Consider the following 27,739-nt stretch of genomic DNA (forward strand, 5'->3'; position numbering starts at 1 on the left):
TTACAAAAAAAAAATCAGCCTTAATACTTTCCAGCCTCAAAGCTTTTCGTAAGCTTATACATTTTAATCATGGCAGTAATGTCAGCTCATTACCACTCACGAGCAGAATCTCGTATACATTTGTCTATATCATTCCCTGTGAATCATTTATCTACAAAAAAATAATATTTCTCCTTCCAGGGTTTTGCTGGAGAAAAGCATTTGAGATTTACTTGACATTTGGTTTTTAACCCCAGGTGAGGGGTTAGGAATGCCAGTAATTTAGTTTTCTGTTCCTATAGTAACCAGCGGGATAAATTGAAACAGAAGCTCCGATTTAGAGTCCGAGGAAAACGTTTTAATGGTGTTAGAGTGGCGTTAACATCGCTTCCTACATAATCTTCCGACCTTCATACGAAGAGAGAAACAGCGAAACAAGTATTCACTCCTGTTATTCTCAAGTACCATGCACATCAGATTAATTCCATGGGGAGTTAATGAATTACTGTAATGTTATGGCTACAAACTGCATTTATTAAGCAGCAATGAATCATTTCTTGCATGTATTCATCCTAAAGCACTTTAATTGCGATTTTTCCTCATGCTGATTTATTGACTTTACTCAGGTGACACATTTATCCAAAGTTAATGATATTTGCACCCATTTATACACCTGGGTGCTGTACTGGAGTAATGTGGGTGACGCACTGTGCTCGAGTGTACAAGAGCATTGTCTTGCGTGGGGGATTTGAACCCACAACCTTCCAGTTACGGGTCCAGAGCCCCTGACCTATATGCTTCCCTGTGCAAAGCTGTGGAAAACTTGAGAGGGAGTCCTGCCAGATTATCCAGCTATATCCGTCTATCCAGTATCGAAGAGCTGCTTTTCCCCACTCCGGATCAATCCAGAGCCCACGGCTACATATAGCAAATCCTAAACACCCTTTTGCCTTTTTAAATTTAGTTTAATAATAGCTTTGACGTTTATCACATGACATACGCTATCTGCACTGCCATAGCCTTTAGTTTTAGTCTTTAGGAAATAATTCTGGTATAACACGATGCATAAAGTTATACAATATTAAACTCCACGGTAAAACAAATCACATTTGTGAGGTAAATGTACTAATTGAGCATTTGAAAGCAACAGTGCCGATTGAGACAGCGATGTTTTCAAACCCAAGACCGCAATACACTGTTTTAAAAGACCGATAATGAAGCCATTTGTCCCTAATTTGTCTCTCCCGTTAAATCTGATGCACGCAAAGACAAGCTGCGCTGCTGAAATGTTTCCTCTGTAAATGCGAGCTGAATTATTAGGGGATCAGATTTTAATTAGCAGACTCCTTCGTTCCAATCCGTGCCGGGTCCCCTCGGACCTGAGGAGCGCTCCGCCTCTCCTGCCTCACTCCCAGCGGCACGCAAGAGCTGTCAGAGATAATGAAGAACAAGGCACTGCTGATTGGGACCCCCTCCCCGGGGAAAAACGGAATCTAATTCCTGTTCCGGGGGGAGTCCGTCTCCGCCTGTGAAATCAATTTTGTCGGGCATGATGCTGCCAATTCAATCTGACGCAGCTCATGAAAAGTGGCGTGGAGGTGTCTCGGCTGTCCTGCCTGTAAGGACCCGGTGAGATCGGGCCCCCAGACTGGACCAGCGGGACAGACCCCAGGGCTTCCTGAGCAATGATGTCACTCCAGGGCCAGGAGAGGCAAGACACAACCCCCAAGCATATCCCTGCTCGTTCACAAGATCGTTTAACATCCTGCACGACTGGAGCTGAAGACTGAAGACCCGTTTAGACCCCGACTCATTTGCATCACGAAGCACTGGAGTGTAAGAGAGTGGACCTGGTGTCACTGCCCTGGCCGCCAGCCCTTTTGAATGGTTTTGATAGAGTTGTTGCACGCGAGCGGGTTTTTAAAACTGCGCAGCGTCCACTGAGTAGCGAAAGCCTTTCACACCAAAATAAGTCCGGTGCCTGCAGAACACCTTGACAAGAGTGACCTGGTGAAAGAAGTGTTACATATTTATCTTAACCATTTCATGGATGTGTGGCAGAAAGGAAAATGGTTACCTTTTGGGGGGATCTTCTCTTTATAAATTATTGACACTGCCCTCAGTAATGGCCACTGTGTGCTGTTGTGCTCTATTCTTAGAGATTGTCCTTTGAGATGATAAAGTATTCAGGCACGATACCAAGTGAAAGAAATATTTTTTTCATACAGTGACACGACAGTGACATGTCTCAACAGTTAAGCGTTCATGTTTAAAGCATAATGTGTCATTACAATCAATTCTGATTGCTTTAGGAGACTGTAATTACATTTATCCTGAAGTTCAGGCTTTGTCCTGTGAATTGAGGTTTTCGAGTGTGCTAGCTGGGAGACGCAGGACGCCCGGGTCACGGACTCCAGCCCACCTGACAGTAGGAGAGGAGGAGAAGGCGACCTCCACCCAGGTAGAAAGTGTCCAAAGTGAAACACAGCGCCGGCTGCAGCCCCACCTCTCGCAATCCGAAGTGTGAGCCTGTGAAAGAATCTCGAGAGACCAAGTCCGCCGATGAACATGTCCCAGAAAAGTTACAAAGTTAATAATTCAACTGCATTATGCAACATAAAATAATATGTGTGTGTCTATACATGTGTCCGTGAGTATATACTGAATATCTTAAAGGAGCTAAAAAAGTATCTCTGGAAAGCCTCTGCCTTTAGCTCTTTACACAGCGGCACGAAGCAGCTTGTTTTTCCTCAACCCTTCCTCATTGACTCCTCCTCAGCCAGCTGGAGCCTCTTCTCACGTGTGGCTTTTAAAAGGACTTTAAATTCCTTCGCGTTGAAGAAGTTATTCATTTCTTTTCCTCGAACAATACACGGCTGAAGGCAGGAATATTCTCTTTTTGCTGGTCCTGCCCTTTTACTGCCAAAGCGAGAAAAAAAAAAGCTTCAAATTCACTTTAGAAGCGGAGTTGATCCCTGGGTTAAGATAAAGCACAAGAGCAAATGATCAGACCCAATTCAACGAGACAAAATACCCTCCAATCTAGTTTATCTGTAAGGTAGAGGAACGCAGCCATCAGAGCGTAAATTGTCTCCGGGCTCCCCGAGCTGTTCCTCTAGGCCTGTTATTTTAAATACAGTGCCTCGCATTTCGTATGTAAATCAGCACACTGCTGAATGCATCTTGCTACAGTATGCATTGGAAAATGCTCGTCCTTTTTTCCTGCACTCAGAGGTTACTTCTGCAGACCGAGAGCAGTGATGGCTTCTGGCCAGGTGCAGGGAGAGGGAGTGTTCTGGCTCAGGGGCTGAGGAAGCAGCTGCTGGTTTGTAGCAGAGCTGAGGGGAGTCCCCTGGGCCCTGCGCCTGCCTGCCCTGCTGCGCCCCTGGCAGCTCAGTGCTGGCTGAAGAGGTCCTTCTGCAGTGTCAGAAAACGCACCAGGAAATGCAGAGCTTCAAAATCAAATATTCTGATCCCTCAAAACCCCAAAAATAACATGCCCCCCCTCCCAGAAAAAAATGCAATTATATTTTCCAGCTCTTCCAGTTTTTTTTTTTGTGAAAGAAGCATCAACAACACAGCTAGGCAGCTTGTTCCACACTCCCACAACCTTTGGGGTAAAGAAGAGCCTTCTGTTCTCAGTTTTGAACGCACTTTTCTGTAGTTTCATTACCCCATGAGGAGCTCAATTCAGAGGCTTTACATGTAATTCTTCAGCGTTATGCATGCTGCACCTCTCTCTCAGGTAAACGATGTTGATGTAGGATGGCTCATGCTGTGCTCTAATATTTGAGAACAACAGCGAAGTTGAGTTTAGCAATCTACCTTCTGCTCTAACGATGAGGCCAGCTCACGTGCATGGAAGAGACGAGCTTTCCTAGAGATCAGAAAGTGAGCAGAAGGCTCCTGTCACCAGCAAATCTCTTTTAATAAGCTTGGAGAAAACACACTCATCCTATTGCAGAGATTCACGGAGAACCAGACCCACATTTCAGTAGTACCAAGGGCTGTGCGCATTAACAAGTGCTGAAAAGACCTTTCAGAGGCAGTGCAAAAGTGTCACCCTGACACGTCCTAATGACATCCAGGGATAGTGTGCAAATTGCTCTGTTAAACACACTGTATTCATCACTTAATAAACAGACCAGACTCTGAGCACATTTAAAAGCCACGCACCCATAATCAAAGGGATTTTAGCCTTTGCACTCCTGACAAATTCAATTTCACAGCTGTGTCTTCTATAAAAAAAAACATTTAATAGGAATGGTCTTGCCGACTGCCGGAATTAATAAAAGCTCTGTCGAATACTTCATAAAGGGGATGAAACCTGAGGACACACACAGTCCGTCTGCTCACTGCAAAGCCACATGGAGGCTGTACCACCAAGGATATTGGTTTTAACTTACTAAGTGGTGACTGTCGGCTGTTCAGCAGCAGGAAGAGAATGAATTAGCGAAGGTCTAATCTCATAACTCCTCTTCTCTCGTCTCCTAGGATTTAATGCTTTGCAAAGTGAACCGCAGTGCAGCTCTGAAGCAAAGAGTCTTTCATCGTGGTCCAGTGAAGACATCTTTTGTCTAAGCAGCCATGCAGGGCTCCTAAGTGTAAAGCTTCCTTGAACTTTTAGTACTTCAAAAAAGTTTTGTTTGGTACGGAAACTCTGGAGCCCAGCACTGGAGTCCATTGCTGTCACAGCTGCCTCTACTGCAGCTTTACAACATTGGATCAGACAAGTCACTGTCCACAAGGGCTCCTGCTGTTCTCTCGTCAACGGGAGACCAAACATTTTTCTGATTCAGCCCAACCATGAATCAGAAAAAAAGCCCAAACACTGTTGTTATTGATTTGTCTGATGCAAGGACGTGTTTTTTTTTTCACTAATGCATTTGCCCATATCCTTCGACGCCATGTTCCCGGGCATTAAAAATTCACCGGCAGCGCGGAGGGAGCAGTGCAGGACGTCAGTGGGGGAATTTTGGGAGCGCCGCTGATGTGGAAAGGGAGCGAGAGCCGTAATCAATACTTGTCTGAGTGGAGACCATTACCTGCCCTGGCCCAGGAGAGGCCTTCATCAGGGCGGTGCTCCAGGGACTCACGGAGAGCACTGAATCAACTTCACCGACAGCTTCGGCACACACACACTTCGGACTGCCACTCCGTAATCCCGTACCGCTGGAAAGGGCAGCGTGAATCCACAGTGGTCATAGCTAAATGCAAAGCTAAAACCATCCTCTTGGAAATGAGCACAGTGGTACACTCTGAATGAGCCAAATGAGCATGCTAGGACTGCTCTGACAGTTCAGTTGGATCTTTCTCTTTAACTGGATGGCAGTAGCAATATATTATACCCAGTAGGAAGCGCTTTCTGGCTAAAGGAAAAAGCTGTGTCCTCATTAAAAGGTTATCAGGGAAGCTGGGGAGAGGTACATGAATCTGTTTTGAGATGAGGAGCAGAGAATCCCGAAGTCTCACACACACTGGAGAGGTATTCGGGTCGTATTGGGCTCCTGGTCTAGGGGAAGTGCTTGTTTCCACATAAGAAACCAGACCTGTGCGAACACTTTGACCCAATCCGTGCTTGACCAGTGCTGACAAATGAAATGGCAAGGAATTAGTCCTACTGTGTAGTTCCAAATAAGATCTCTGGAGTTCCTTTCTCATAGGAATCACATGACATTCCATTGATATTTATCCTAGGGGACAGGGCCTACCTTTCAGCTATGGAATTTTCCCTACAGAGCAAGGAGACAGGGTTTTTTTTTACACAAATGCAGGTTTTCTTAATTTTACACTCTTCCATTGTCTGTATTCTAAACGTGAAACTAATGCAGGGGACCCCAAAAACATTTGTATTTATTTCTTCATACGTTCCGCTGTGAAAAGATCGGTTCTTTTCCAAAACGAGAGAAATGAAACCCCACAAATCAGACGGAAATGGCAAGTAAGAGTGACGCAGCAGACAGGAAGGGCGGCGAGGGGGCTTCAAACCTACTGCTCTCTCTGCGTCTCTGTACGGCTCCAGCCACCTCCGAGCGCCCCTCTCTCCCAGAGGAGGAGGTCTGCAGCCACAGCGCGGCTCCCGAGAACAGAGACATACTCCTGAATCAAAGACTGCCTGACTGTTGCTGGCACTGATCTACTCTAATTGGCGCCTCTTGGGAAGCTGTTAAAAGGTACTGAAATCTGGGCGCATGCCTCCACAGTCCCTGGCACACAGGAGTGACTTCTCTACCCAGAGGGTGCCGGGACTGTGGAACAAGCTGCCCAGTCAGGCTGCTGAAGCCGATGCCCTGCTTTGTTTCAAGAAACAGCAATGCCCCCTCCTCTCGTTTGTAATCTTTTTTTCAGGCTCTCGTGTTTCCCTGTCACTGCAGACCTCAGCCTGTGTAACAAGCAAAACTGCCCTCCTGGTAAAACAGCAGCTCTTAGTTCCAGCTGTGGTCAAGTCTGTACAAAGGGCTGTTTCCCTGTATCTGCATCTGTGTTAACTCAGTATTCAGTTACCCCTGGGAAACCGCTACCTGTTAGTAATCAATTAAGATGTGCAAATCAGAATGATGAATATAATCTACATACATGTAATTCTTATTTTATAGATCGGTTGGTAGCAGATGAGCAGATGCATTATGTGATCTGAGTGTGTATTTCCAGGTATGAAACTCTACAAATGTGCTTGCATCCTAAATAGCTTAGTGAAACAGTAACCCTTCTAAGCAGAAAGAGCCATTCATGACACAATGCTGAATTACTCAGTCCTTTGAAATCCAATTATTTCACACTCTGCCTCATTTCAAAGTGAGGCTCTAGTCCTTGAGGATACGTCAATAGAACAGCTTCCTAATGCACAGGGGTCAAAATAACTTTGTGCCTCTTGTTCCAGATTTTCAGAAGTTGGATACATTCAACTTCCACCCACCAAAAAATGGATAATGTTTATTTTTCTCTCTCAAGGAACTACATTCTCCACGGGATACAAGGTAATGTGTAAAACAATGTAAAACTTGGTAAGAGTCACTGTACACCAGAGTCTATCCTAAAAGCTTAGAGGTAAATAATCCATCATTAAATAAAATAATGAGCCTGCATGCCCATGGGGAATAAAGTGGAGCTATCTCTCCCAGACATAGAGAGGACATGCAGACTCTACTCTGCAGGCCAGCGCTGAAGGCAGGATCCAATAGCTCTGAGGCAGCAATGCTAAATGCCAAGGCCATCAACAGTGTGAAATACTGAGAGCACATCCAGTTCTGTGTCAACCAAGATCATTTCATTACCGAAGCGGTCTAAAGGGAGTTCCATACTGCTGTCTGTGTGCCATTATTAAACCAATGCAATACGCGTTACTCGGGACAAAACCACCACCGTGTTGCGTCTCTCCTGTCTTTAATAAGGGCAGCGCACAATTATCTCCTCCGGTCCAGCAGGGATTTGTTTCCCTGACTGGTCACACAGACCTTGACTTGGATTCAATTTCCTCCTTTGTGGAAGGCCACCCGGTGACGAGCTCCAATTTATTTTCTCGTTACGACCTCGCCGACCTCCACAAAGACCCGCGCCAGCCGGTCTGAACAGGGGCGAGGCCGCTGTTGCTTTCTTACGAGTGGATTCGCACCGCTGCCCACGGAAGAGACGGCGCAGGCGGGGTGTCGGATCCAAACCGCTCGGGGGGAGCAGCCGGCGCCGTCCGTGTGAGACAGATCCTGGTGGGCGCTGGTGCTGAAATTCTAACGTGTGGCTTAGAGATGCTGGGAGGCCGAAGGATATTTAAACCGTGGCCCATATAATGGTGATTATGCGGAGTTCTGACGGAAATTCGGGAGGGATGAGAGCACTGAGATTGTGTTCAGATGCCGCAAAGCGCAACTAGTCCCGACGTAATCTCCCAGATTCCCAAACGTCATCATCTCCTCTCCTTCGCTAGCTTTGAATCCCTCCCCCCGCCTTTGCGTGTTTCTTCCACTTTCCGCCCTTTTCACCTTTCCACCGGCCAGGGGAAAACTGTAGGGGGGCGTCGATATTTCGGTGGAAACGGAGCCGTTGCAACTCCCCAAGTGAAATCCCGCAACTGATGAGACGCCACTTGATTAGTGCTTCATGGTAGGAGATAACGATGAGCAATCTGGTATTTAGCGATGAACCACAGTGTCACGTTCATCAGCCCTCTCGCGATTATTATTATTATTATTATTATTATTATTATTATTATATTATTAAATACCATAGGCGTTCATTTCCGCAGCTACATCGACGGTAACGAGGTTCTGAATCGGTTAGAAAAAAACAGTTGTAAAACCAACAGACAGCACAAACTTCCATAACTGCAGTCCTAGTCATACAACGATTGTAAGCATACGGATTAACTACTGCGAGGAATCGGTCCACCTGACCGAACAAGATCGTAACAATGTTGACACCCGATAACGTAGAGGCTACGGATAGCCCTCCTGCACAGTCCGATGCAGTAACTGTGAATTCGGGGTTAGTGTTATCTGACCATTGACAAAGTACACCTATTTTTTAGGGCGCAAGTTAAGTAAGCGAAAGTGTTCACAAATCCTTCCGTTCAAAACTGAGGGGGCGAGACAGTTTGTCCCCCCTTGTGGCGTCCGGTCTGCATGGAGGTCCTGTCCTCTCTGACCTGTGGCCGGAAGGTCACCCCTCAGCCAGGCAGGTTAAGATAAGTTCCCACCATCTCCGGCCGCCCTCATTCCCCGTGATGTGTGATCTCTGCTTGCTGACCGCTTACTGTTCATTTACAGGCGCGACACCATCTGCTGATCCGTACTGGAAGTCCTGGAGCTGCGAAACTGATCATTTCTAAACCCCGAGAGCGCCGGTCTGTGAAAGGACTGTTAAAGAGTTACACAGGAAGTCTTTGGAAACATACGTACGAGGACAAACGACACGGTAATGCTTAAAGTCAGCTGGGGAAACTGCCTGTAAACTTTCCGCAAACTGAAAAACATTTCGGTGTTTTTGCACGAAATCAGTCATTCAAACATGAATGTGCATACGTGTTAAGACGTGAAAGCCGTACACATTTAAAAGAAATGTGTTACCTTTCACCTCTTCTTTTGTTAGAATTACATTTATATGTAGGAAGAAAGCTATTCCGTTACTAAAATATTTCACACATTGAAAACTCATTGTTACGATCTGAATTTATAAAAAAAAACGTTTAAAAAGGAATTAAACTACTTTTTTTTGTTATCGCTTTTAAATAACGTATTGGGAGGGCAAGACTGCTACAATGCCTGGAGTCCGTGCTGAATCGTGAATGTCGTGGGAAATAATTACACAAATAAACGGAAAGATAAAAATGGGTCCTATAAATTTCCCAAAAATTGCATTTTAGCATTCAAGGAATACGGGGGGGCTAATTTGAAACACCTTTTCACCCTTGAGAGCCTGGAGCAAATTAGTTGACTAGTTTCTGCGGATTGAGGAACGCAGCGGGATAGTTATTCCCCTAGAGGGGGTGGATCAAAGCACACCGGGTATGATAATCGACAGACGCACGCCCACAGGTGAACTGGGCTGCGAAGGAAGATAAAAAAAGAGAGAGTTGTTTCAGAAGCCCTGTTCAAATCCACTTACTGGAGCTGCATGCGGACGTTGGCGCTCAGAGCATAATCCGATTAACCGGGGGTAAGTGTCTCGGGGAGTCTGCCGCCACCCTTGAGCGCACCACAAAACCTCATTACCCAGCTGAGCTCAAAGGAAACCGGCGTTTGATCACGCCAGCTGGGCTTGTCGAGCACTCGTTGACATTCCGGCCGAGAGGACACGATTGCTCGAGTCCCGTCACATAAGGAGCCGTGTCCCGCTTTTCTGCACGTGTTGCATGGGACGAGTCCAATGGCGGGATCTTTGATAGATCTACCGCAGTTTCCCTGAGCCCGAAACACCGACCCCTTCTCGATAGGGATTTAGATTTCGCGATTTCCGTCCTACAGTCTAACCGCGGAGATCGATCAACCTGATCATTGCGGTATCGTTCCCCGTGCCCCTGAGCAGCAGCGTCACGTCGAGGCTATGTTATTAGCCGCAGAGACAGAGACGTCCCCCGACCTGTCCTCTTCCCGTACGGGTCTGAAATCTGTAGCGGCGAGAGAGGTCGACAGCCTCCTATGTTTTTCCAGCCCTTGCGCGGGGCTCCGCGTTCCACAGGTCCATTGCTCGGACCACACCTGTACCATCTACCTCATTAGGATTTCTTGTTTATGTATTGCACTCGCCCGCTCCTGCTGCCTTAAAAAATCGACGTACTGTTAAGTGCGGATCTGTGTGACAGAATGCATAGAGTCTCCTTTATAAAGGGGGCACGCCATTGGAGTTTTACAACCCGTTATTTCAGCTTGAAAAAAGGAGAACTCACCGTAAAAACACAAAAGCCTGTAAGCCTGTTTTTTTTTTGTTAAGGTCGCTTTTCTTTTGGTTGAAAAAGTCTAATGACTGTAATCACCTGTGGACAGACCATTTCACCAGCAATGACCATTTCACCCTTCAATTACTCTTTGCAATACACGGCCGGCCGTGTGACATTCGTGGGCTCTTTTCTTTGCCCTCCTGCCTGATGCATGCGGGACGGAGCTCAGTGCTGCGGGGGCTGTGAGCCCCCCCCCCCCCCCGCGGCCGTGAATCCCAGCCATCAGTCCCGACCGCACAAGCAGCTCGTTTTCCCATCGGTCTCCCGAAGATCGTCAGCTTCGCCACAAACACGGCTCCCCTCCGCCGCCGCACACTGCAGGCTCCACCTGTCGTTCTTTTCCCAAATCCACTCTTGTGTTTGGGGCTCCTGGGTGGCTCGGCTCCTTTGTGGCTGGATAGGACGCCTACGAAGACATCCGTAACCTTCAAGTGAGATTTCCTTTGTATAATCTGGAAATGGTGTCCTAGCAAACCCCATCTGACCAGGTCTGCCCTTCTGCATTTAGGGGTGTGTGCTAGATAGAGCCTATTCTCAGATCAGACGTCCTCATCCAGTGCAGAGTACTCAGCTCCATCTGACTTGGTTCTGGGGGTAGTGCTGTTTTTCTCCTCAGCAGAGCAAGTTAAGGACTGCTGCCCTGTCCCCAGCCACAAGCCTTCCTTGCTTTCTTTAAAGCACGGCAGGCTGAGCTCTACGGCCCAGCTGCCACTGGTTCGAGGCTGAGCCTTGTCTCCAACGCTCCCCCGTGGGGTGGGATCTGCTCTTCCTGGAACAGAGACTCCCGGGACCAGCAGCTGTTTGCAGGCTTGCGGTGACATCAGCGAGAGATGGGACACTCCTCCAATCAGGGCTCACTCCCCTGTCAGGCACTGTGGAGCTGGAACTGGGTCAAAAAGATGGAGGCTGTACGGATGGTTGGACCTATACGAAGACTCCAGATTGAGAGGGTAAGTCATCATAAGTGAGGGCCAATTCTAAGTGTGAAGAAGAGAAAAATCTACTGTTTCTTCTTATCTGATGGATGAGCGAGAATGCTTTTCAGGTCTGAGATTTTGTCATGTTAAACGCACTTCTCCATTGCAAATGGGCTCTGGGAACAAGATGGTTAAGTAATGGTTTTTAAGAAACAACAACAACAGCAACAACAATTAAAACAAAATGCATGCGGGCACAGACACGAATGGGTTTAGAGTGGTTTGCAACTAAACCACAGTCACAGTTCTCAACTGCAGAAAGAAACCAGCAGTTGACACTGAGTGTCCTGAACATGCGGTGCGCAAAACAAAACACTTTTTAGTTTTCCTTTTGTTTTCTAAAGATGAACGCGATTGATTTTCATTTGTCCTTCTGCAGGTAGAAGCCCAATATCATTCAGGCCTCCCTTAAATATGTTGCTCTGCACCTCTGAAGGCAGGAGACCAGGACGAGCGAACATCAGACATCACCGCCTCTTCCAGCAGCAGGCGGGGGAGAGAGCCGAGAGGAAATTGAAGCCTCAGCAGAAAGCGGCCGTGGGCAGGAACTGTAGGGGAATCGCTCACCAGGCCACGTGAGAGGCAGACAGAGGGTGGAACAGCAGAACGGAGCTCTAAATCTCTTCTCTTGTGCCGTTGCTGTCTGAATTACCTGTACTTTCAAAGAAACAATACGTTAACCCTAGAGTGGGAGTTTTAAATGGGGGGGGTTGGTTTGTGTTTAATGTGTTTCTGTTTTGTGATGGTCTGTGTTCCGTATGTTGAGCGATTTAGTTTATGACGGTAAGAGCCAACGAAAAAACAACATCCTGAAAACAATGGTACTCTATCTGTCAGAGTGGCTGAGCAAATGTTTTTGTTTTGTTTTCGGAAAGCACCAATATTTTTCGCAGCTCCGTGCTGTTTTTTTGCCTTCTGTTATTCTCTCTCAAACCCACAAAGAGAACTGATTCCATCAGCACAGCGATTTTCACCAGATTGAAGGATGTCAGGCAACAGATAGTGACGCAATAGGACCTTCCTTAGAATGCCACAGAAAGCATCTCTGTGCAGTCTGTCTGAGCACCATTTTCTCGGCCATAATCAATTAAAATCAGCAAGATGCATGTTAGCGCCACTTTGACTTCATTGGGCATTTGTTCCTTTTTTACCACTTCTGTTTATTTTGTGAATAAAATACAATAAAGAAAAGAGCGAACAACATTTCGGGATAGGCAGGTACAAGTGTTAATTTTAAATGAAGGGAATTCAATATCATATAGTGCACTTATCTTAGTCTGGAATATTGTGAGACTGTGTTAGAAAAGTATCGCTTCTCTGGAAGAGCAGCCACATAGATACACTTCTGCTTTCAGAAGCGTACTGCACCGACAGGCTGAAGGAACTGAACCTTCTCCGGCTCACTGAGCTTTCCTTCGTGTACAGTGCACAGCGGTGAATTGTAGAAAAGTTGCACAAAAGCAGAGCAGTGCAATTAAAATACATCCTGCAAATCCCAACAAAACCAATTCTACATTTAATTTGTTATAATAGTCGCTTTTAATTTGTGTATTGCATATAATAAAATATTTAATTGAAGAAATATTTAATTAAGTTACTTCATTTCAACCTGCAAATCCTTCTTTATTTGTGCCCTGAAGAAAGAAATCCCAGGTGGAATGGTATATTGAATTCATGTTAAGCATTTCAGATTTTTATTGCAGAGATGTACCTCCAATTTCAAGGATTTACGAGTAATTTAAACTGAAGTGCTGTAAGAAACCAGACAGACGATTGTCTGTTCAAAAATAACTATATACTGTATATAATAGTTTGGCTGGAATTGACCAGGCATTCAGCAGATGTAACAGCAAAGATTGCTTCAACTTGTAGAAAGCAGACAATCTAGTCGTTTTCACCTTTTGCTCACGGTACAGTTTTACATTAGAGTTTTACAAGCGTTACACGGGACCGAAACCTCTCACTTGTCACCACAGAACACAGCTGCAGCCCAGCCTTGCACAAGCTGGGGCAATGCCATCACTGGTCCACAGAGCCAGCCACAAACAGCCCATCCCCATCACTGTGCTTTATTACCACGTGTGTGATTTTCAGGCACTGGCACTTTCTGTTTAACATGCACAGAAGGATGCTGTGAGCTGTCTTTTTATTTTCTTTGGCAGGGCTCTGGTTGTTTTGCGACTGTGTACCTCACTTAATTTTTACAGGCTATGCAATGATAATTTGCAACTCCCCAAGTCCTCCATTATTCACGGTTTATTTTGCTTGTTGTTTTACCTTTTAACTCTCAGGCTACTTAGTTGAGTTTTCTTTTGGCCTTTTCATGCTTTGTTATAACAAGACCATTGCAAAAGTGCTTGGAGATACTGCTGACTATAACAAGCCATTCAAGATGTACTCAGACACATCGATCCAGATGAATGACGGTGCTTTAATCACTGGTTTATTCCATAAAGCTACATTTTATCACCAGTTATATTCCTTTGATATTAGCCATCACCCACATTCGAATAAAAGCCAACAGGTACACACATTGTACTCAGATATCATATAAACTTTGTAATTGTTTAATGTTGCCCTGGATACTGGTGTCTCTTAAGCAAACAAAAATAGAAAGAGCAGAAAAGAACAGAAAGCAAAGTTCCTCATTTAGACGCAAAAACAAACTCTTTCAAACTTGTCATTACATACTGGAGAGGGATTTGATCAAATCCAAAGAAAACGCATTCGTTGCCTCTCTCCCTCTTATATTAAAAGTGTTTTTAATATTACAGTGTTCTCACAGCAAGAGAGAGAAATAAAACGTGAGGAATTCAAATATACCAAGAGCTTAATTCTTAATTCCATTTTTTTTTATCTACGAAGCTGTTCGTCTTCTGAATGCACAAAACATAATAAATGAACGAGCGCCGCATGCTTAAAATATTGATCAGTTACAGGTCACAGCAGGTCCCTTGTCTTCCATCTGTGTCAGAAGTCTATTTGCTCCTGTGTGACATTACCATTTAACAGACCTTCGGCGCTGTTAACAGGAAACCACAGCTCAGGCTAAGGAGTGAACGATTAACCTCCCCCCCCCCGGCTTAGTTCGAGCTGTGCAGCCCCCTCACCGACATCCACCTTCCGCAAGGAGATCCGGCACCACGCTGCTCCCGCCTCCGGCTGCGCTAACCTCCGCGGCCTCGTTAATGATCGCTGAAGCCCGGTGGCAGGTGCCAGGCTGGCTCTTCTGCCAGCTGGGGGAGGGGGCGTGGGCAGGGGAGCCCGTCACACCTCTGGGCACGCTGGCAGTCGTCTCGCACCGCGACTGCCGTCTCCCGTGGCGCTGCCCGGCGCCAGACTCCGACGGCTCGGGTTCAAGCCGGCCAAACGGCTCGCGTCACAAACCCGTGCCAGGTTTAATGGAGCAGCCCGCCACTCTGCTGTGCTTTATGTGCTAGAAAGGTACGGTAAGGTAAAATGCAGAGTTTGAAAGGGTATATAAGAAGAGATACAGATGAGGGGAAGGACATTCTGCCCATTTGGTACTTGATCCAAGGATCTCATCCAGCTGTTTCTTGAAAGAATCCAGGGCATCCAGGGTATGACTGAGCATCTTGTTCCACTCTCCCGCCACCCTCGGCGTAAAGACTTGAAGTGAGCAGAGCACTGCAGAAGCCTGGCAGCACCAAAGCCAGGAGTTCTCCGCAGTTAAACGTCAAACAGCTTTTCGTTTGTCAGGCGAATGGTTCCAGAGGCCCCCTGCTTTGCAAGGAGATTATGAAAGTGATGCTGCTCACTGCGTCGGTCTTCATGTGGAGCTCGGGAAAGTAAACGACTGGATGGAAGAAGGAGATAGTGCCATAAAGAGGATTTCCAAAAAAAAAGACTGGGAGATTCCTTTCTGATCCTTGGTACATGGGTATTTTTTTTTAAAATCCACTGATGGCAACATATGTAAAGAATATAAAATATATGTAAAGCCATGCAATAACTTGTTATGCCAGGTGATTTACATACATACAAAGTTTCCTTATTTTCTCTGAAGGCAAAATCTCTTGAGACCTTGCTATCTTCCTCTTCGGTTTTTCAATTCAGTTATTTTTAGCATTTGAGCTTCTCAGGTTACAGCAGAACAGCTGCCACTACCTTCACACAATTTACACATTAGAAAATGATTTGTCTTTGTGTATTTCCATAACGTTAGAACGAGGCCACAAGCATGATGAGAAAGCAGCTTGGTTGCTCGTCAGCATGTAAGGATCTTGATGAAGGCTCGTCTGAACTCAATGTTGAACGTCGTGTATATGACAGGGTTCAGAGCGCTGTTTACATAGCCCAACCAGGTGGTGGCGCTGTAGACTTCAGGAGGCACATAGCAGGACTTGCAGTGAGTGTTCAGGATGTGTGTCACAAAAAAGGGTAGCCAGCAGACAAGAAAGACACCTAAAAAGTTTTAAAAGATAAAATAAACCTCTTTGTCTTTATAGCGCCTGCAGGTCTGAGGTCTCCAGCCCTAGCTGTGGAGAGCCTCATCTGAGGATTAGAGACTTGAAAGTCATCGAGCAGCTAAGCAAGTAATTTGAAATGTATCCCAAGTTGTGTTCCAGATGATTTCTAAATTGTGTAATTTAACAGATTGGCTGTTAAACCGCTTCAGGAGTTTAGAAATGGATGTTTTAATGACGACGTCTAAACCCTTATGGCTTGAGGCTCTCCGGGACTGGGGCTGGAGTACAGTAAGTAAACTGTCTGGCAAGCTGCCCCTTTCGCAGTAAATCTGTCCCTGTCGACCACATATGGGCTGGTGGTGGAATAAACATCAATACGACATGGATATGAATCAGACTACTTGACAGCAGGTGCTCAGACACAGAAATACTTGCCATGAGCTGGTCTGATCTCAGAGCCAAGGCGGACGTTCTTAAATAATGTGAAGGGGTAATTAGTGACGTCACTGTGAAACAGCGGAGGGCAGCGCGCATTAATTAACGGGAGGCTCCATTACCGCTTGCCCTGGAGCACAGGTCTAGTTAAATGCAAGGACCGCGCTGCTTCTGCTTGTAAGCAAGAAACTGAACCACTGAATTTCCCTGGACTCTAAATGAATGCACCTTCTTTTATTTATTTTTTTGCCCTCACAGCTTTTCTATTACCATCGGTAGTAAAACACTTCATCCGAAAATCCCGCATCGCTCCAGAGAAGCTCGGCGGGCCGACTCCTAAGCGCTCCTGCAGTTTTCCTGGAGGTTTGGCAGAGGGGGGGTGACGATGCGGCCAACACCGACCACTCTCCCCTCCCCTGATCCCGCCCCCCGGCCCGGCGCGGCGCGGGGCCCGCTCACTCACCCAGGACGATGGCCAGCATCTGCGTGGCCTTCCTCTCCCTGAGCTGCATGTTGCGGCGCCTGGGGGCGGGTCTCAGCGTGATCCGCGTCTCGCCATTGGGCAGGTTCTTCACCTCCGAGGCCCTCTTGGGCCCGCCCGCCCCCTCCAGCTCCTCCCCGGCCTCCGGCTCGTTCTCCGTCCTGGCGAAGGAGGCCTGGCTGATGCTGCAGTAGTTGTGCAGGTCCGGCGGGGGCAGGAGCTTGTTCTCCGAGGGGGCGGTCTTCTGCCTCTTCCTCCGCAGGCAGGAGCTCAGCAGCAGGGGGTCGCCGCCGCGGGTGGGCGCCCCGGCGCTCTCCTGGGGAGGGAGGGAAGAAACCGCCTTCAAGCAGGGGCATCGCGATTTGATGTCTTGACGATGTGCAAAGACAACTGGAAGGCTGGAGTGACAAGAGCCAGGGAGGTGGGAGGAGGAAAGCAACCCTCTCGGTCCTTGAGAAAGAAACTCAGGAGGAAGCTGTGATCGGCGTTTTTTAAAGCTCTTTACAAGGATAAATGGGGCTGTCTCAGCCTGCTCTTCACAACATTAATTTCAGGGAGCAGAAGACAAGGACATGACAAGAAACGTGCTAGGAGAAGATCATGCACCAATACTGGAAAGGAGGTTTAATAAACCGATGGATACATTTTCCCTTGGGCTACAATGTTGAGGGTTGGTTGACTCTTCCTAGTTCAGGCTGATGTCTTAAAGGTTGGGCATTACTTATTGGCACCTTCTGATGGGATGGATGGCCTGTTCACCCAATAATATTGTCTTATGTCCTTATTATCTTTAATCCTCAAGGGATATAACATTTATTTTAAGTGTTGCAATGGATTCAAACATCTGTAGGTTTAAGAAGAGAGATCCTTTCTACTTTCTGGGCACTTGAGACGAGATAACACAAAGCCCTATATAATATACAGAGTTTGTTGTACAGTTTTGGATGTGGGTTTGGATGTGTTATCACAAACTGAATCAGGTTATCAGGTTTGTTAAAAAAAATGCTGATAGGAGGTCCTAAAAGTCTGACTTCAAATGCTGGATCAAGACCCAGAGTTTCTGAATTGAACTGCAAAGTGCCATGAGCCAGTAACAGTAATAATATTGTTGATGTTTGCCCAGATTCCTCTTCATCAATCCGTGGAGATGAAAAACAAAAACTGACTTCTATTACCTGCTGCTCAGAACTGGATACCTGCTGTCTCTCAGGCCTCCAGTGACACAGATACATTATTTTGGGCTCTCCAAGCTATATGATACAATTTATGAATAAGAATGGTCTGAAGAAACAAAGAATGTAATTCACCTTCCTTGGAGATTACAGAAGACTGTCCCTGCCGCTGCTAAGACAAGAGACAGCCTGCTGTACTAATTGCAAATCTCATTGAGGACAACTGATGCATATCGGTACACAGACATATTAATCACAACTGTAACTACAGTGGCGCCCCCCCAAAAAAATCTGCAGGCTCTTCCACTGCAAATCATTTTAGAGCTTTGTTTTTGCTGTGCTTTTCATTAGGATTCCAGCAATAACAGCGCTATCCAACGGGAGAGCTTTGGGGCGATCTATCTGGGCTGTCAGTCGGATTCTTACACCTCGGTATGGAGTACCATGTAGCTCAAGGGGTTAAAGTGCATTCCAAGTACGATTCTGCTACCGATTTAGATTCTGAGCCCTCTGGGGCAACATTACAAGACCTATATTTGTTGTGTCTATAGGCCTTTGTGGTTTTCTTGCATCAAGGGTCAGGGTCACAACTTCCCTGGATAAAGACGTTCAAACCCAGTCCATATTCCAGCCACAACAGGGATTATAATGGGTTCTGTAGCATTAAGCAAACTGAGAGCACATGACTCCCCCCCCACCCCGGATGGGACCGGGAAGAACCGAACGCAAACAAGACCTGCGCATACATTATGTAGAATTCGGGATGTTATGGTGGTGATAGAAAGTCACCAGAGAGTTAAGATAAACTTGTTACATGAAATCTCTGCTCTGGGAAGCACAACTCAATAACCTCCAATCCCACAATAATAATAGGAGGAATCCAGAGCAGTTATGATTATTGTTATAAAATTTGTTACTTTATGATTGAAATAACTGTTGAATTCCCTTGCATGTAACATCTTTTTTTTTCACTTGTTTTGCTACTTTCTGAATTCTAAGTAGCTCCAGGAACAGAATTAACAAAGCCATCTTACTGGCAGGCTTTTCTTGCTGCTGCAGGAGTTTGAACGAGCAGAAAAGAGCTCACTCACCACTTTAATTTTTATGGGAGACAGATCCACTTTTTCTCTGGATAAGGACTCCTTTGCTCCCTCTGTGTGCAGACACGTCTCCTTGGACAAAAGGAAATTCACAGTCGCGTGGGGGTGCAGATCGAGGGCAGCGTTAGCAAGGCGGGATGTTTTAATCAGATCGCACTGCCAGGCCTACGGCTATCTTCTTCATTTCTGCGGTGTTCACTTTTGAACAGCCTCAGACACCAATCCCCCAGTGCGAAACGTTACAGCTATGCTATTATTGAATGTGACAGCTTGTCAAGATAGAAGACACGGGCACAGGAATATATTTTTGTCTGTTAAAAGGAGACAAAGAATGTTCTCCTTTCCTGCATTTAATGGCCTGCTGCAGTCTCTCTCTCTCTTCTGATTGCAAAGTCTCATGCTTTGCTTTAGCTAAACCCTTAGTGCTGTAACACTGTGCACGCACCAGGATGACATCGCCTCAGAGGGTACAGTGGAAGCAACATTGAGGTCAGAGATCACCTCTTAAAGAAACAGACAACTGCAGGCCTGGAGTTTCAAGAGATCATGACTTTAGGTTCTATGATGTATAGGTATTATATACTAAACCTAAAGGTTCGGAATTAATTGAATTCAGAATCTTTTCTATGACTATATGAAGATGTGAATTAATAAAAATAATAGTTCCAAAAAAACTTTGCAAAGAACAGTATCTTTTTACACAACCTGGTGAGCCTAAATGTTTTGCCATGCTTATTAAAAACTTGATTGCACTATCCGGCCGAAATAGCGTTTCACAGACAGAGCAGTCAAATTCATATGCTGTCTTTGAAACAGACTCCTTAGAAATGAGCCGGGTGTTAGAAACCTTACCGCGGACTGGGGGTAGCCCTCTGACTTGGTGTTCCCGCTGGCCTTCCTGAAAGCAATACGCTTCCTCCTCTTCCTCAGAAAGATGTAGATCCTGATGTAGACCAGCAGAGTCACCACGAAGGGCAAGTAGAAGGACACCACCGAGGAGTAAATCACAAAATCAGGGTTTGATATAGAACAAATACTTGGATCATCTGCAAAAGAAAATAAATGGTGTCACACGGCAATGTTATACAGGATTAAGATCCTCCTGTTCTTATTCAGGCAAATCATCTTCTCTACCCCACAAGCCAGGACCTGTGTTAACTCACTCACTGAAGTCCTTCCAGCTGTTGTCTGACAAGAGGAGCGCGAATCCGAGCCATCAAAAGTGCAAAATGGGCAATTCTAGTTTCCACCCTCTCCCATGTTCTCAAGTCTAAGAACAACAGCTTGAGCGAAACATCAGAAAGTGAAGGAGACTAGTGCTGAGTCCAATGTGTCCAGAATATATTGATGACAGACTGTGCCCCCCCCCCCTCCCCATGAACCACCTCATCGTCAAAAAGATCCTCCTGCAATCACGGCAGCGGAAGAAGACTGGTGATGTCTCAGCAGGGTAGGGTGGAGACTTGCTCACTCTGCACTACTCCGTTGGCGCTGCCACATCGCTGCCCAGCGTCCCTGGCCACAATGCCCATGCACTTGCCAGGAGACAGCGGATGGGCCTGCTGTCCTGCCAGGAAGCTAAAGATAGGCAAAGGCGGGCATTTCACTGGGGCTCCCAGATTCCCTCCGGGCCACGCCCGCTTCGAGGCAGCTCTTGCGTCACCTGGGGGCGGGCTTGCCACAGGACCCCTGTGTGCACAGGCAAAGGGGCCACCCAGCCCCCCCCCCGCTGTGAAGCAGGTGTCTGACAGTAACCGGCACCGGAGGGGCGGTGCCCTTCCAGCTCGCCAAGCCACGCGCTTGACTGAAGCTCCTGCACCAGCGGGTGTGGCAGTCCCAGCAGACATGACGCGCTGCAACACCATGGAAAGCACCGGCCGCTAGAGAAAGACCTTTCACTCATGCCCCCCATTTCTTCCTTCCTTTCCACTCCCTTACCTGTGGTGTTAAAGCCAAAGAGGAGAGGGCACGAGACAGCAAAGGCGAGAACCCAGACGGCGGCTATCATGACAGACACTCTCCTCCGGGAGCTGTGGGTGGTGTTGTAGAGCACGGGCATCACCACCGCCGTGTACCTGAGGAGACAGCAGCGTTCACGGAGCGCACGCAGCCCAGCCGGCCACCACACAGAGCCCCTGCTCACCGAACGTGCTCGTTAAAACAGCCTTTACAGAGCTCTTATCAACAATTAAATGTGCTTTTTTTTATCACGAGAATAGAAAATTCCACCAAGAAAAAAAAGACTTCCGGAGGGCTGTCAATAGGCGATCACCTGATCCCACTGGAGCGTCTCCTCATCGTGAAGGGAGTTTTAATCTCTCCCAAGCCCAGAGCGAAGCAAAAGAAAATCAGTGAATAGGCTTGAATGTACGACTATCTACAGAGAATGAAGCAACAAGAAAAAGAAAAGCTTTTTTGGCCAAGGCCTCGGGTTCCCGATAAGAAACCCTGAGGTGCACAGCGCTGCTCAAATCCAGAAGCCCATCTCGCCCTCCGTCTGCCTCACAGACCGCACAGGCAGAGAGATGGAGGGCCACTAAGCTGATCTTATTCTCACCAGAGCTCGACGCGCTGCCTTATCTTCCTGTGTGGAGCTACTCCTTGGTGTCGCACAGATAGAGGTCTGATCTGAAGCGTCAGCCCTGTGCTATTGTTTTATTTTATGTTCCATCATGGAAGAAGGAATGATAGCAGATGGCTTGCACTCCTGCCCGTCTCACCACCCCAGCGTCTGAGCACTTCAGATAAGACACCACCCTGAGCAATAAGAGATGTTAAGACACAAAGGACCATCTGAACAGCTTAGAATCACACTACTACTGATTCTGACAGCAAAAGCCTGAGATAATTCACCTAGCGCTGTTGCAGTTAGCACTGACCTGCTATAGCTATCTTTGTCCTGGCCAGTATTTTAATGACTTTAAATACACCTACAGTATATCTGCATAAAAGCAGACTGTCGGTCTGTGATTTGCATACAGGTCAGGGGGATGTATCTAGAGCGCACTCGGTCCAGGATGGGAAGTGGTGCATCCTGCTGACAATTGCTAAAGGCGAGACGTGATGTGGAAATGGTGCACAAGCTCTCAGCCAATGTCAGTGTGGCATGATGCGCGTTTTTTACAGCACAGCATGGCCCGGGCCTTCTGTGATCACTCTCCCACTCCTGTGTGTGTGTGTGTGTGTGTGTGTGTGTGTGTGTGTGTGTGTGTGTCAGTGTGTGTGTGTGTGTGTGTGTGTGTGTGTGATCACTCCTGTTTAGCTCTTCATACTCCTGTGAGCCCCAGCCTGGCCTGTCCTGTCCTGGCAGACCCAGCTCCTCTCATCAGTGTCCCACCCCAGCCAGGCTGGAGGAGGGCAGGCAGGCAGGCAGAGGGTGAACCTCCACAAGCTCCGACTGAACGTGCTGGTGTGCAGCCAAAGTTGATATATTTCGCCTGCCACTATAATTTAAATAAAAACACCTTTATGTATGAAATTAATATTTAATGATCTTGTGCGATACAAAATATCAGTGATACCATTGCCTATGCCTCAATTAAGCTTTCTGGCATCACTCATATGTCAGAAATAGCACTCCTAGGAATGCATCCCCACTGAACCTGGGCTTTAATTGCCTCTATTAGCACTGATTAAACACTGCACCCCTACCTCTGGAATGCCTATCCCACACCGTTTCTGGATTTCTGTACTCGGAGCCAATGGGAGAAGCCAGCATGAACACCGGGTGCAGACTTTCAAACAGCTCTGCAGCTATGATCCTCAACTGTGGGTAACAAAGGATGTTCCACACCAAAGCCCCACCCCTGTCAGTGCGTTTTCTCGCCTAAGGAGAAAACACACACCTCACTCCTGTTCTCAGGATCTACTCCCAGTGTTAAACAAACAAAAGATCAAAAACCTCAACTTTTCTTGCTCCAGAGGTGATCCTTTCTGCCTCTGTGTAGTAGACACTGCTGTAATGCCATCCTGATTGGAATCAGTCGAGAAAATAAGCAGTTTAATCACATGCAAGAGCTGGTCTGGAGGAGACTTTCTCGAACTGATTACCAGCAGTGATTTCTCGCACCTCTGAGAGTGCTGTGCAGCATATATAAGCAAGGATTACCAGACGCTTAGAGCACACGTTCTTACAGCTTAAATTTCTCCAGAGGGAGGGAAGTCTCTCAACTGTTAATAGAGTATTTAATATTTAACTCTTTTCACGTATTACCTAGATAAAGATGTTCACTGGAAAAAACCTTTCATTGTAAGCAATATTCCACTTAAATGCATGATGTCAAAGTGGTGTTTAGATCATGGAAAAGGATGTATTTGACATGCTGGCAAACAAAACAGACCTGCAGTATATATGAATGACACTTCTGCTGAATAATTAGATTTGGTTCCAAGATAATCTGCACTAACCTCCCAAGACCAGCTGTTGAACTTCAAGAGGAAAATGGTCTGTTTTGTTTCCTACGAGGACGTTCAGTCTGTGAACCAACCAGACAAACTAAAGACGCCTCCTCTTTTTCCAAAATAGCCACATCGCCAAAAGTGTGCTGAAATGAGGTGTCTGCATAAGGCCAGGGGACTTTAGGAAAGTAAATACAGTACCAAAATATTTAGCTTGAATAAAGTGCCACTCTTACCTGTCTATGCTGATTGCACAGAGGTTTAAAATGCTGGCTGTGCACATCATGACATCCAGAGTCACAAAAATATTGCAGTACATTCTACTGAACATCCAGTCGCCTCCTACAACCTGTAAATGGCATTGAAAAATTATTTTCTAAACTGAGTCACAGGCACATGTTAGAGAACCACAGCAGTCAGAACCTGTGTACTGGGAATCACAGGTTACAGCCCAGCAGATGATGATACTAATAATAATCCTTTAATTATATGGGCAAGTCATCCGAGAACAAATTCTCACTCACAATGACAAGCTGGCCAAGAGTCTCAGGCCATTGCTGCGCAGAAGACAACGCGATGAAGGAAAGACAACGGCGATCGACAGAAAGAAAACCAGGTAACAGGCTATAACCGAACAGTGTTAACAAGGGCAAGTGTCAGGCAGGAGAGTTTCAGGCTGGTCCAGTCACCGCCACCGTCACAAGCATGACTTGTAGGAAATTCAAATGGAAATCCCACTATGGGATCTTTAGTGACCGAGTAGACAGCACCTCTGTTTAACATGCCCTCTGAGAGACAGCACCAGAGTGCATTGACCTGGACATTCTGGTTCAGGGGGAAGAATGACACCTACAGGTCCACCAACACCACTTAGGGCAGAAATGGGACTTTCCCTAGAGGTCTCCCATCCCCGTATTGACCAGGCCCACCCTTGCTGAGCGTCTGAGAGCTGACCAGATCGGGGGAGAAGGCGGCATTGCTTCTGTGAAGGAAGCCGAGTCTACACTTGATTGATTGAAATGTCTCCGATCAATTGGTTCCACTTTAAACCAATAATTCGTTCTTTTAGGTAACTGAAAATGAAAAATTAAGCTTTCTAATATGCTAGCCTTGACACCAAGAGTATGGATTCTGGTAACAGAGGAAATTAATAATTTACCATAATTGGAATGGGGCATTGAAAACTTTGAAGGCCTGACCTAATTACTGTACATATAACTGAGGGTCTCAATCAGGACAGGTCCCTGAACCTCTTCTCTGTGGCACCTTGCACTGGGACAGCTAATTAATAATCACCAGATTATAATCAGCTATAATTCTGTCATTTTGCTGGAAACTGCGCCGCGGGTGCTGGGACTTTGTGGACACGTCTTGTCCTGAAGCAGAGGGACACGGGGCGGGCGGTGCACTCAACTCACTTCCAGGTAGACCACCCAGGGCATGACCAGGGAGGCCACGAGCAGGTCGGCCACGGCCAGGCTGACCACCAGGTAGTTGGTGGTGGTCTGCAGGCCCCTCTCCCGCAGCACGGCCAGACACACCAGCACGTTCCCGAAGATGATGGCGAGGATGAGCAGGGAGTAGAACATGGCGTAGTAGTTGCGGTAGTGGTCCGGCGGCACTGTGGCGTTGGCCGCCGGGTCCGGGCCGGGATCCGACCCGTTCCGTGACCAGCCCTCTCCGCTGAACACGGCCATCGGGGGGGCGCCGACCGCATCAGGGACCTGCCACCCGAGGGACGGGAAAACTGGCTTGACTCCACAGACCCGGTGTCGGCTCTGGGGAGGGTGGGGCGTTCTGGCCGGTCTCCCCCCGGGGTGGTCCCGCCCAGCCCGCGGAGCAGCACATCCAGACCGCTGTCCGTCAGGGCTCCGCGCACAGGGGACTGGCCGGCTGAGGGGCTCCGACTCCGCAGGTTTCAAGCTCTCACCAGCTGTTACGGGAGGAACCCCTGGGCCTCTGCAGCCCGAGCAGGAAGGGCACACATATCCCTCAGCAGTCCCCCAAATTCCCTGCCCGCTTATCTGGCACGATTAGGTTCATGGACGCTCCTGCTCCAAAAGGTTCGGCTTCTTGGGGGCCAATCTGGCCAGAGAAGGAGATGGAACGCTGTCTCGGGTTCCTGAAGCCACCAGAGCACTGCCTGCCACTGAGATCACCTGTTCTTCTGACTGGAGGTGGGTGAAGGTGTTCCTAATATACTGGCCAGTGCAGGTCCTCAGGGGTTCGACAAAGACTAATAAGTCTGTTTAAACAATCCAGCACACCTGCAATGCTCTGGGCTCTGGGCTTGATGGGTGCAGTCTGCACATATGACCAGCTCAGAGGGGCATCCCAGAGTTCAGGCTGAGGTCGACAAGAGCCGGGAGTTCTTGAGGTCTCAAACGGGGAGCTTCTGCCTCAGAGGATGGCTCATCACAGGCTGCATGGAAACTATTCACAGGACCAGCCTCTCGCTCTCAGCTACGATGAACAGGTGTTCGAAAGCTCCGTTCACATGAGACGTGAAGGCATCACTGATGCGGCAGATGTCATAATGGTTAGCAATCCTAATGTTAGTCATAAACACCTAATGCACACATTAAAGAATTGTTAGCGACACCCTTTTCAGATCTCATTACGATTTTGTCCGCATTTTAATGCACACGTGGTACAGTTTTGAAACGATTTGTGTGCGTTCTTCTTATACAAAGAACTTGACCAAATAAATGCTCATTAATTATACCACAGTAATACGGTAAAGATAAAAATATGGAAACATTGAGAACAATTCGCTTCTTAAATATAAATATTAATCACTGTTTATGTTTCGTTGCAGAAAGAGAAGCAGCTTCGGATACTTACTTAAATCTGACAAAGAAGTTTGTAACATCCACCCAGGCATCTCGTGATACTGATTTTGTCATCTAATCTGAAAGCAAAAATGCCCGATTGAAAATGCGCACGTCAATAACGCTGTTAGACGAAACTGGTATACCACAAACCAGGGGGCGATTCATGGCTAACAATTACAGTGAACAGCACAAAATCAGAAAAACAGTTCTCTCATAGCGCATGGATAAAAATGGAGCAGGAATACATCTATTCTGCGGTGTCTCGTTTTGCTTTAAAGCCAACTAGTTGTAACTTTGGGATGCGCAGGACAAGAAGTGCCGTCGGATCCAAGCGAGACCAGGGTCGTGTCAAGCGCTGCCTGCCCGCGTTCCGCAAACCTGGATAACATTATGGTGAATTAAAGTGCTGATATCCCGGCGCACCGTGTTAATCGATTTTCGACGAAAGAGGCATTCGGGACGAATATTTCTGCCAGATGGCCGCTGCCCACAATACAATGCATTACAGAACAGCCACCGGTTTCCATCAGCTTCCATCGGACCACTTACCTGTCGCTAATCCCTGGCGCCCTAGTGGAGCTGGCTTCCCCAGATCTGCCCGAGCCAAAGCGATCAGGCAACTGCCTCGCGTGGCTCCCGGGAGAGGCGAGAGACAGACACAGTTCTGCGCCGTCCAGCGCTGGGGCCGTCCTCCGGACTTTCAAATTCCCTAATCAAGCGAGAGAGCCGGGAGACGCGCCACCAGCGAGCGCCCGTGCGCCCGGAGCTCCCGCAAAGCCGACATGAGGGGAGACCAGAGCTCGGAGCACTGCTTCTCCTGACAGCGAAATATCGACAGACCTCCCAGTAACGTGCAGCCAGCGGCTGGGAGAGGCGGGCGGGGGGTGAGGTGTTGGGTATGACATCTGACAGGGAACGCCAGCCGTCGGCCGTTCGCAAAACGCCAGTTTAAGTTTCCATGGAGAGCTCTGGGGGGTGAGGTAAATCTGAAAATGAGAGCCGTTTGTTTATTACGTTTTCAATAGGACCCCAGAGCCTGGCGATCAACACTGTGAGCGCTGCCCCGATTAGGTAACTGCATTTCGTTTGGGGTTTTGTTTCCCTCAAATGACCACAGGCATTCGCTCATCATCTGCTGGAACTGAACCCTGTTCAGGCTGGTCAGCAGCCCTTTTCCCCTTGTTTTTAGAAATGAGCATGAGCTAAAAGTGAAACAGGCCACCCCCTCCTGCCCCTCCAGTCCGGACTATAAAAACAATCAGGCTTGCGTACAGTACCGTTGTCATAGTAGTCGCGTTTATATTAGGAAACGCAAATGTCAACGTGAAACGTGAAAAATACAAACTCAAAGAGCCGGAGCTCTAATGCTATCATTTCTGCAGAAACGTGGCGGATCTTTTTCTTCTTGGTGGACTGTTCCTGTCAACACATGGAAGGCGAGTTTGTTAATTCAACTAAACTCGAAACGAAACGAAGTCTGCACGAGCGAAGTGCGCGTAAAACT

The 27,739-nt window shown here is 47.3% G+C and overlaps 1 protein-coding gene and 1 long non-coding RNA gene across 5 annotated transcripts; one reads left to right on the forward strand and one right to left on the reverse strand.

Moving 5' to 3' along the window:
• The first annotated feature begins 8,664 nt into the window (after positions 1 to 8,664).
• LOC107076680 (uncharacterized) lies at positions 8,665 to 12,967 on the forward strand. Of its 4 annotated transcripts, none has more exons than XR_001477861.2 (3): positions 8,665 to 8,886; positions 11,087 to 11,358; positions 11,765 to 12,967. It is a non-coding gene; the product is annotated as an uncharacterized lncRNA (long non-coding RNA). The 4 variants fall into 4 exon arrangements; XR_001477863.2 differs by having other exon boundaries at positions 8,677 to 8,886; positions 11,187 to 11,358; XR_001477860.2 differs by lacking the exon at positions 8,665 to 8,886 and adding an exon at positions 9,507 to 9,627.
• Positions 12,968 to 13,812: 845 nt separating this feature from the next.
• Positions 13,813 to 27,739, reverse strand: drd3 (dopamine receptor D3). Its single transcript, XM_015341195.2, has 9 exons — positions 26,785 to 27,739; positions 26,246 to 26,312; positions 24,820 to 25,970; positions 23,638 to 23,750; positions 20,942 to 21,078; positions 19,856 to 20,049; positions 18,995 to 19,075; positions 16,714 to 17,047; positions 13,813 to 15,810 (listed from the first exon to the last, which is right to left on the reverse strand). Exons 3-9 carry the CDS (start codon positions 25,096 to 25,098, stop codon positions 15,614 to 15,616), a joined length of 1,335 nt encoding a protein of 444 aa, XP_015196681.2. The 5' UTR covers positions 25,099 to 25,970; positions 26,246 to 26,312; positions 26,785 to 27,739; the 3' UTR covers positions 13,813 to 15,613.

The sequence above is a fragment of the Lepisosteus oculatus genome, chromosome 5 (assembly GCF_040954835.1).
Source record: "Lepisosteus oculatus isolate fLepOcu1 chromosome 5, fLepOcu1.hap2, whole genome shotgun sequence".
NCBI lineage: Eukaryota > Metazoa > Chordata > Actinopteri > Semionotiformes > Lepisosteidae > Lepisosteus > Lepisosteus oculatus.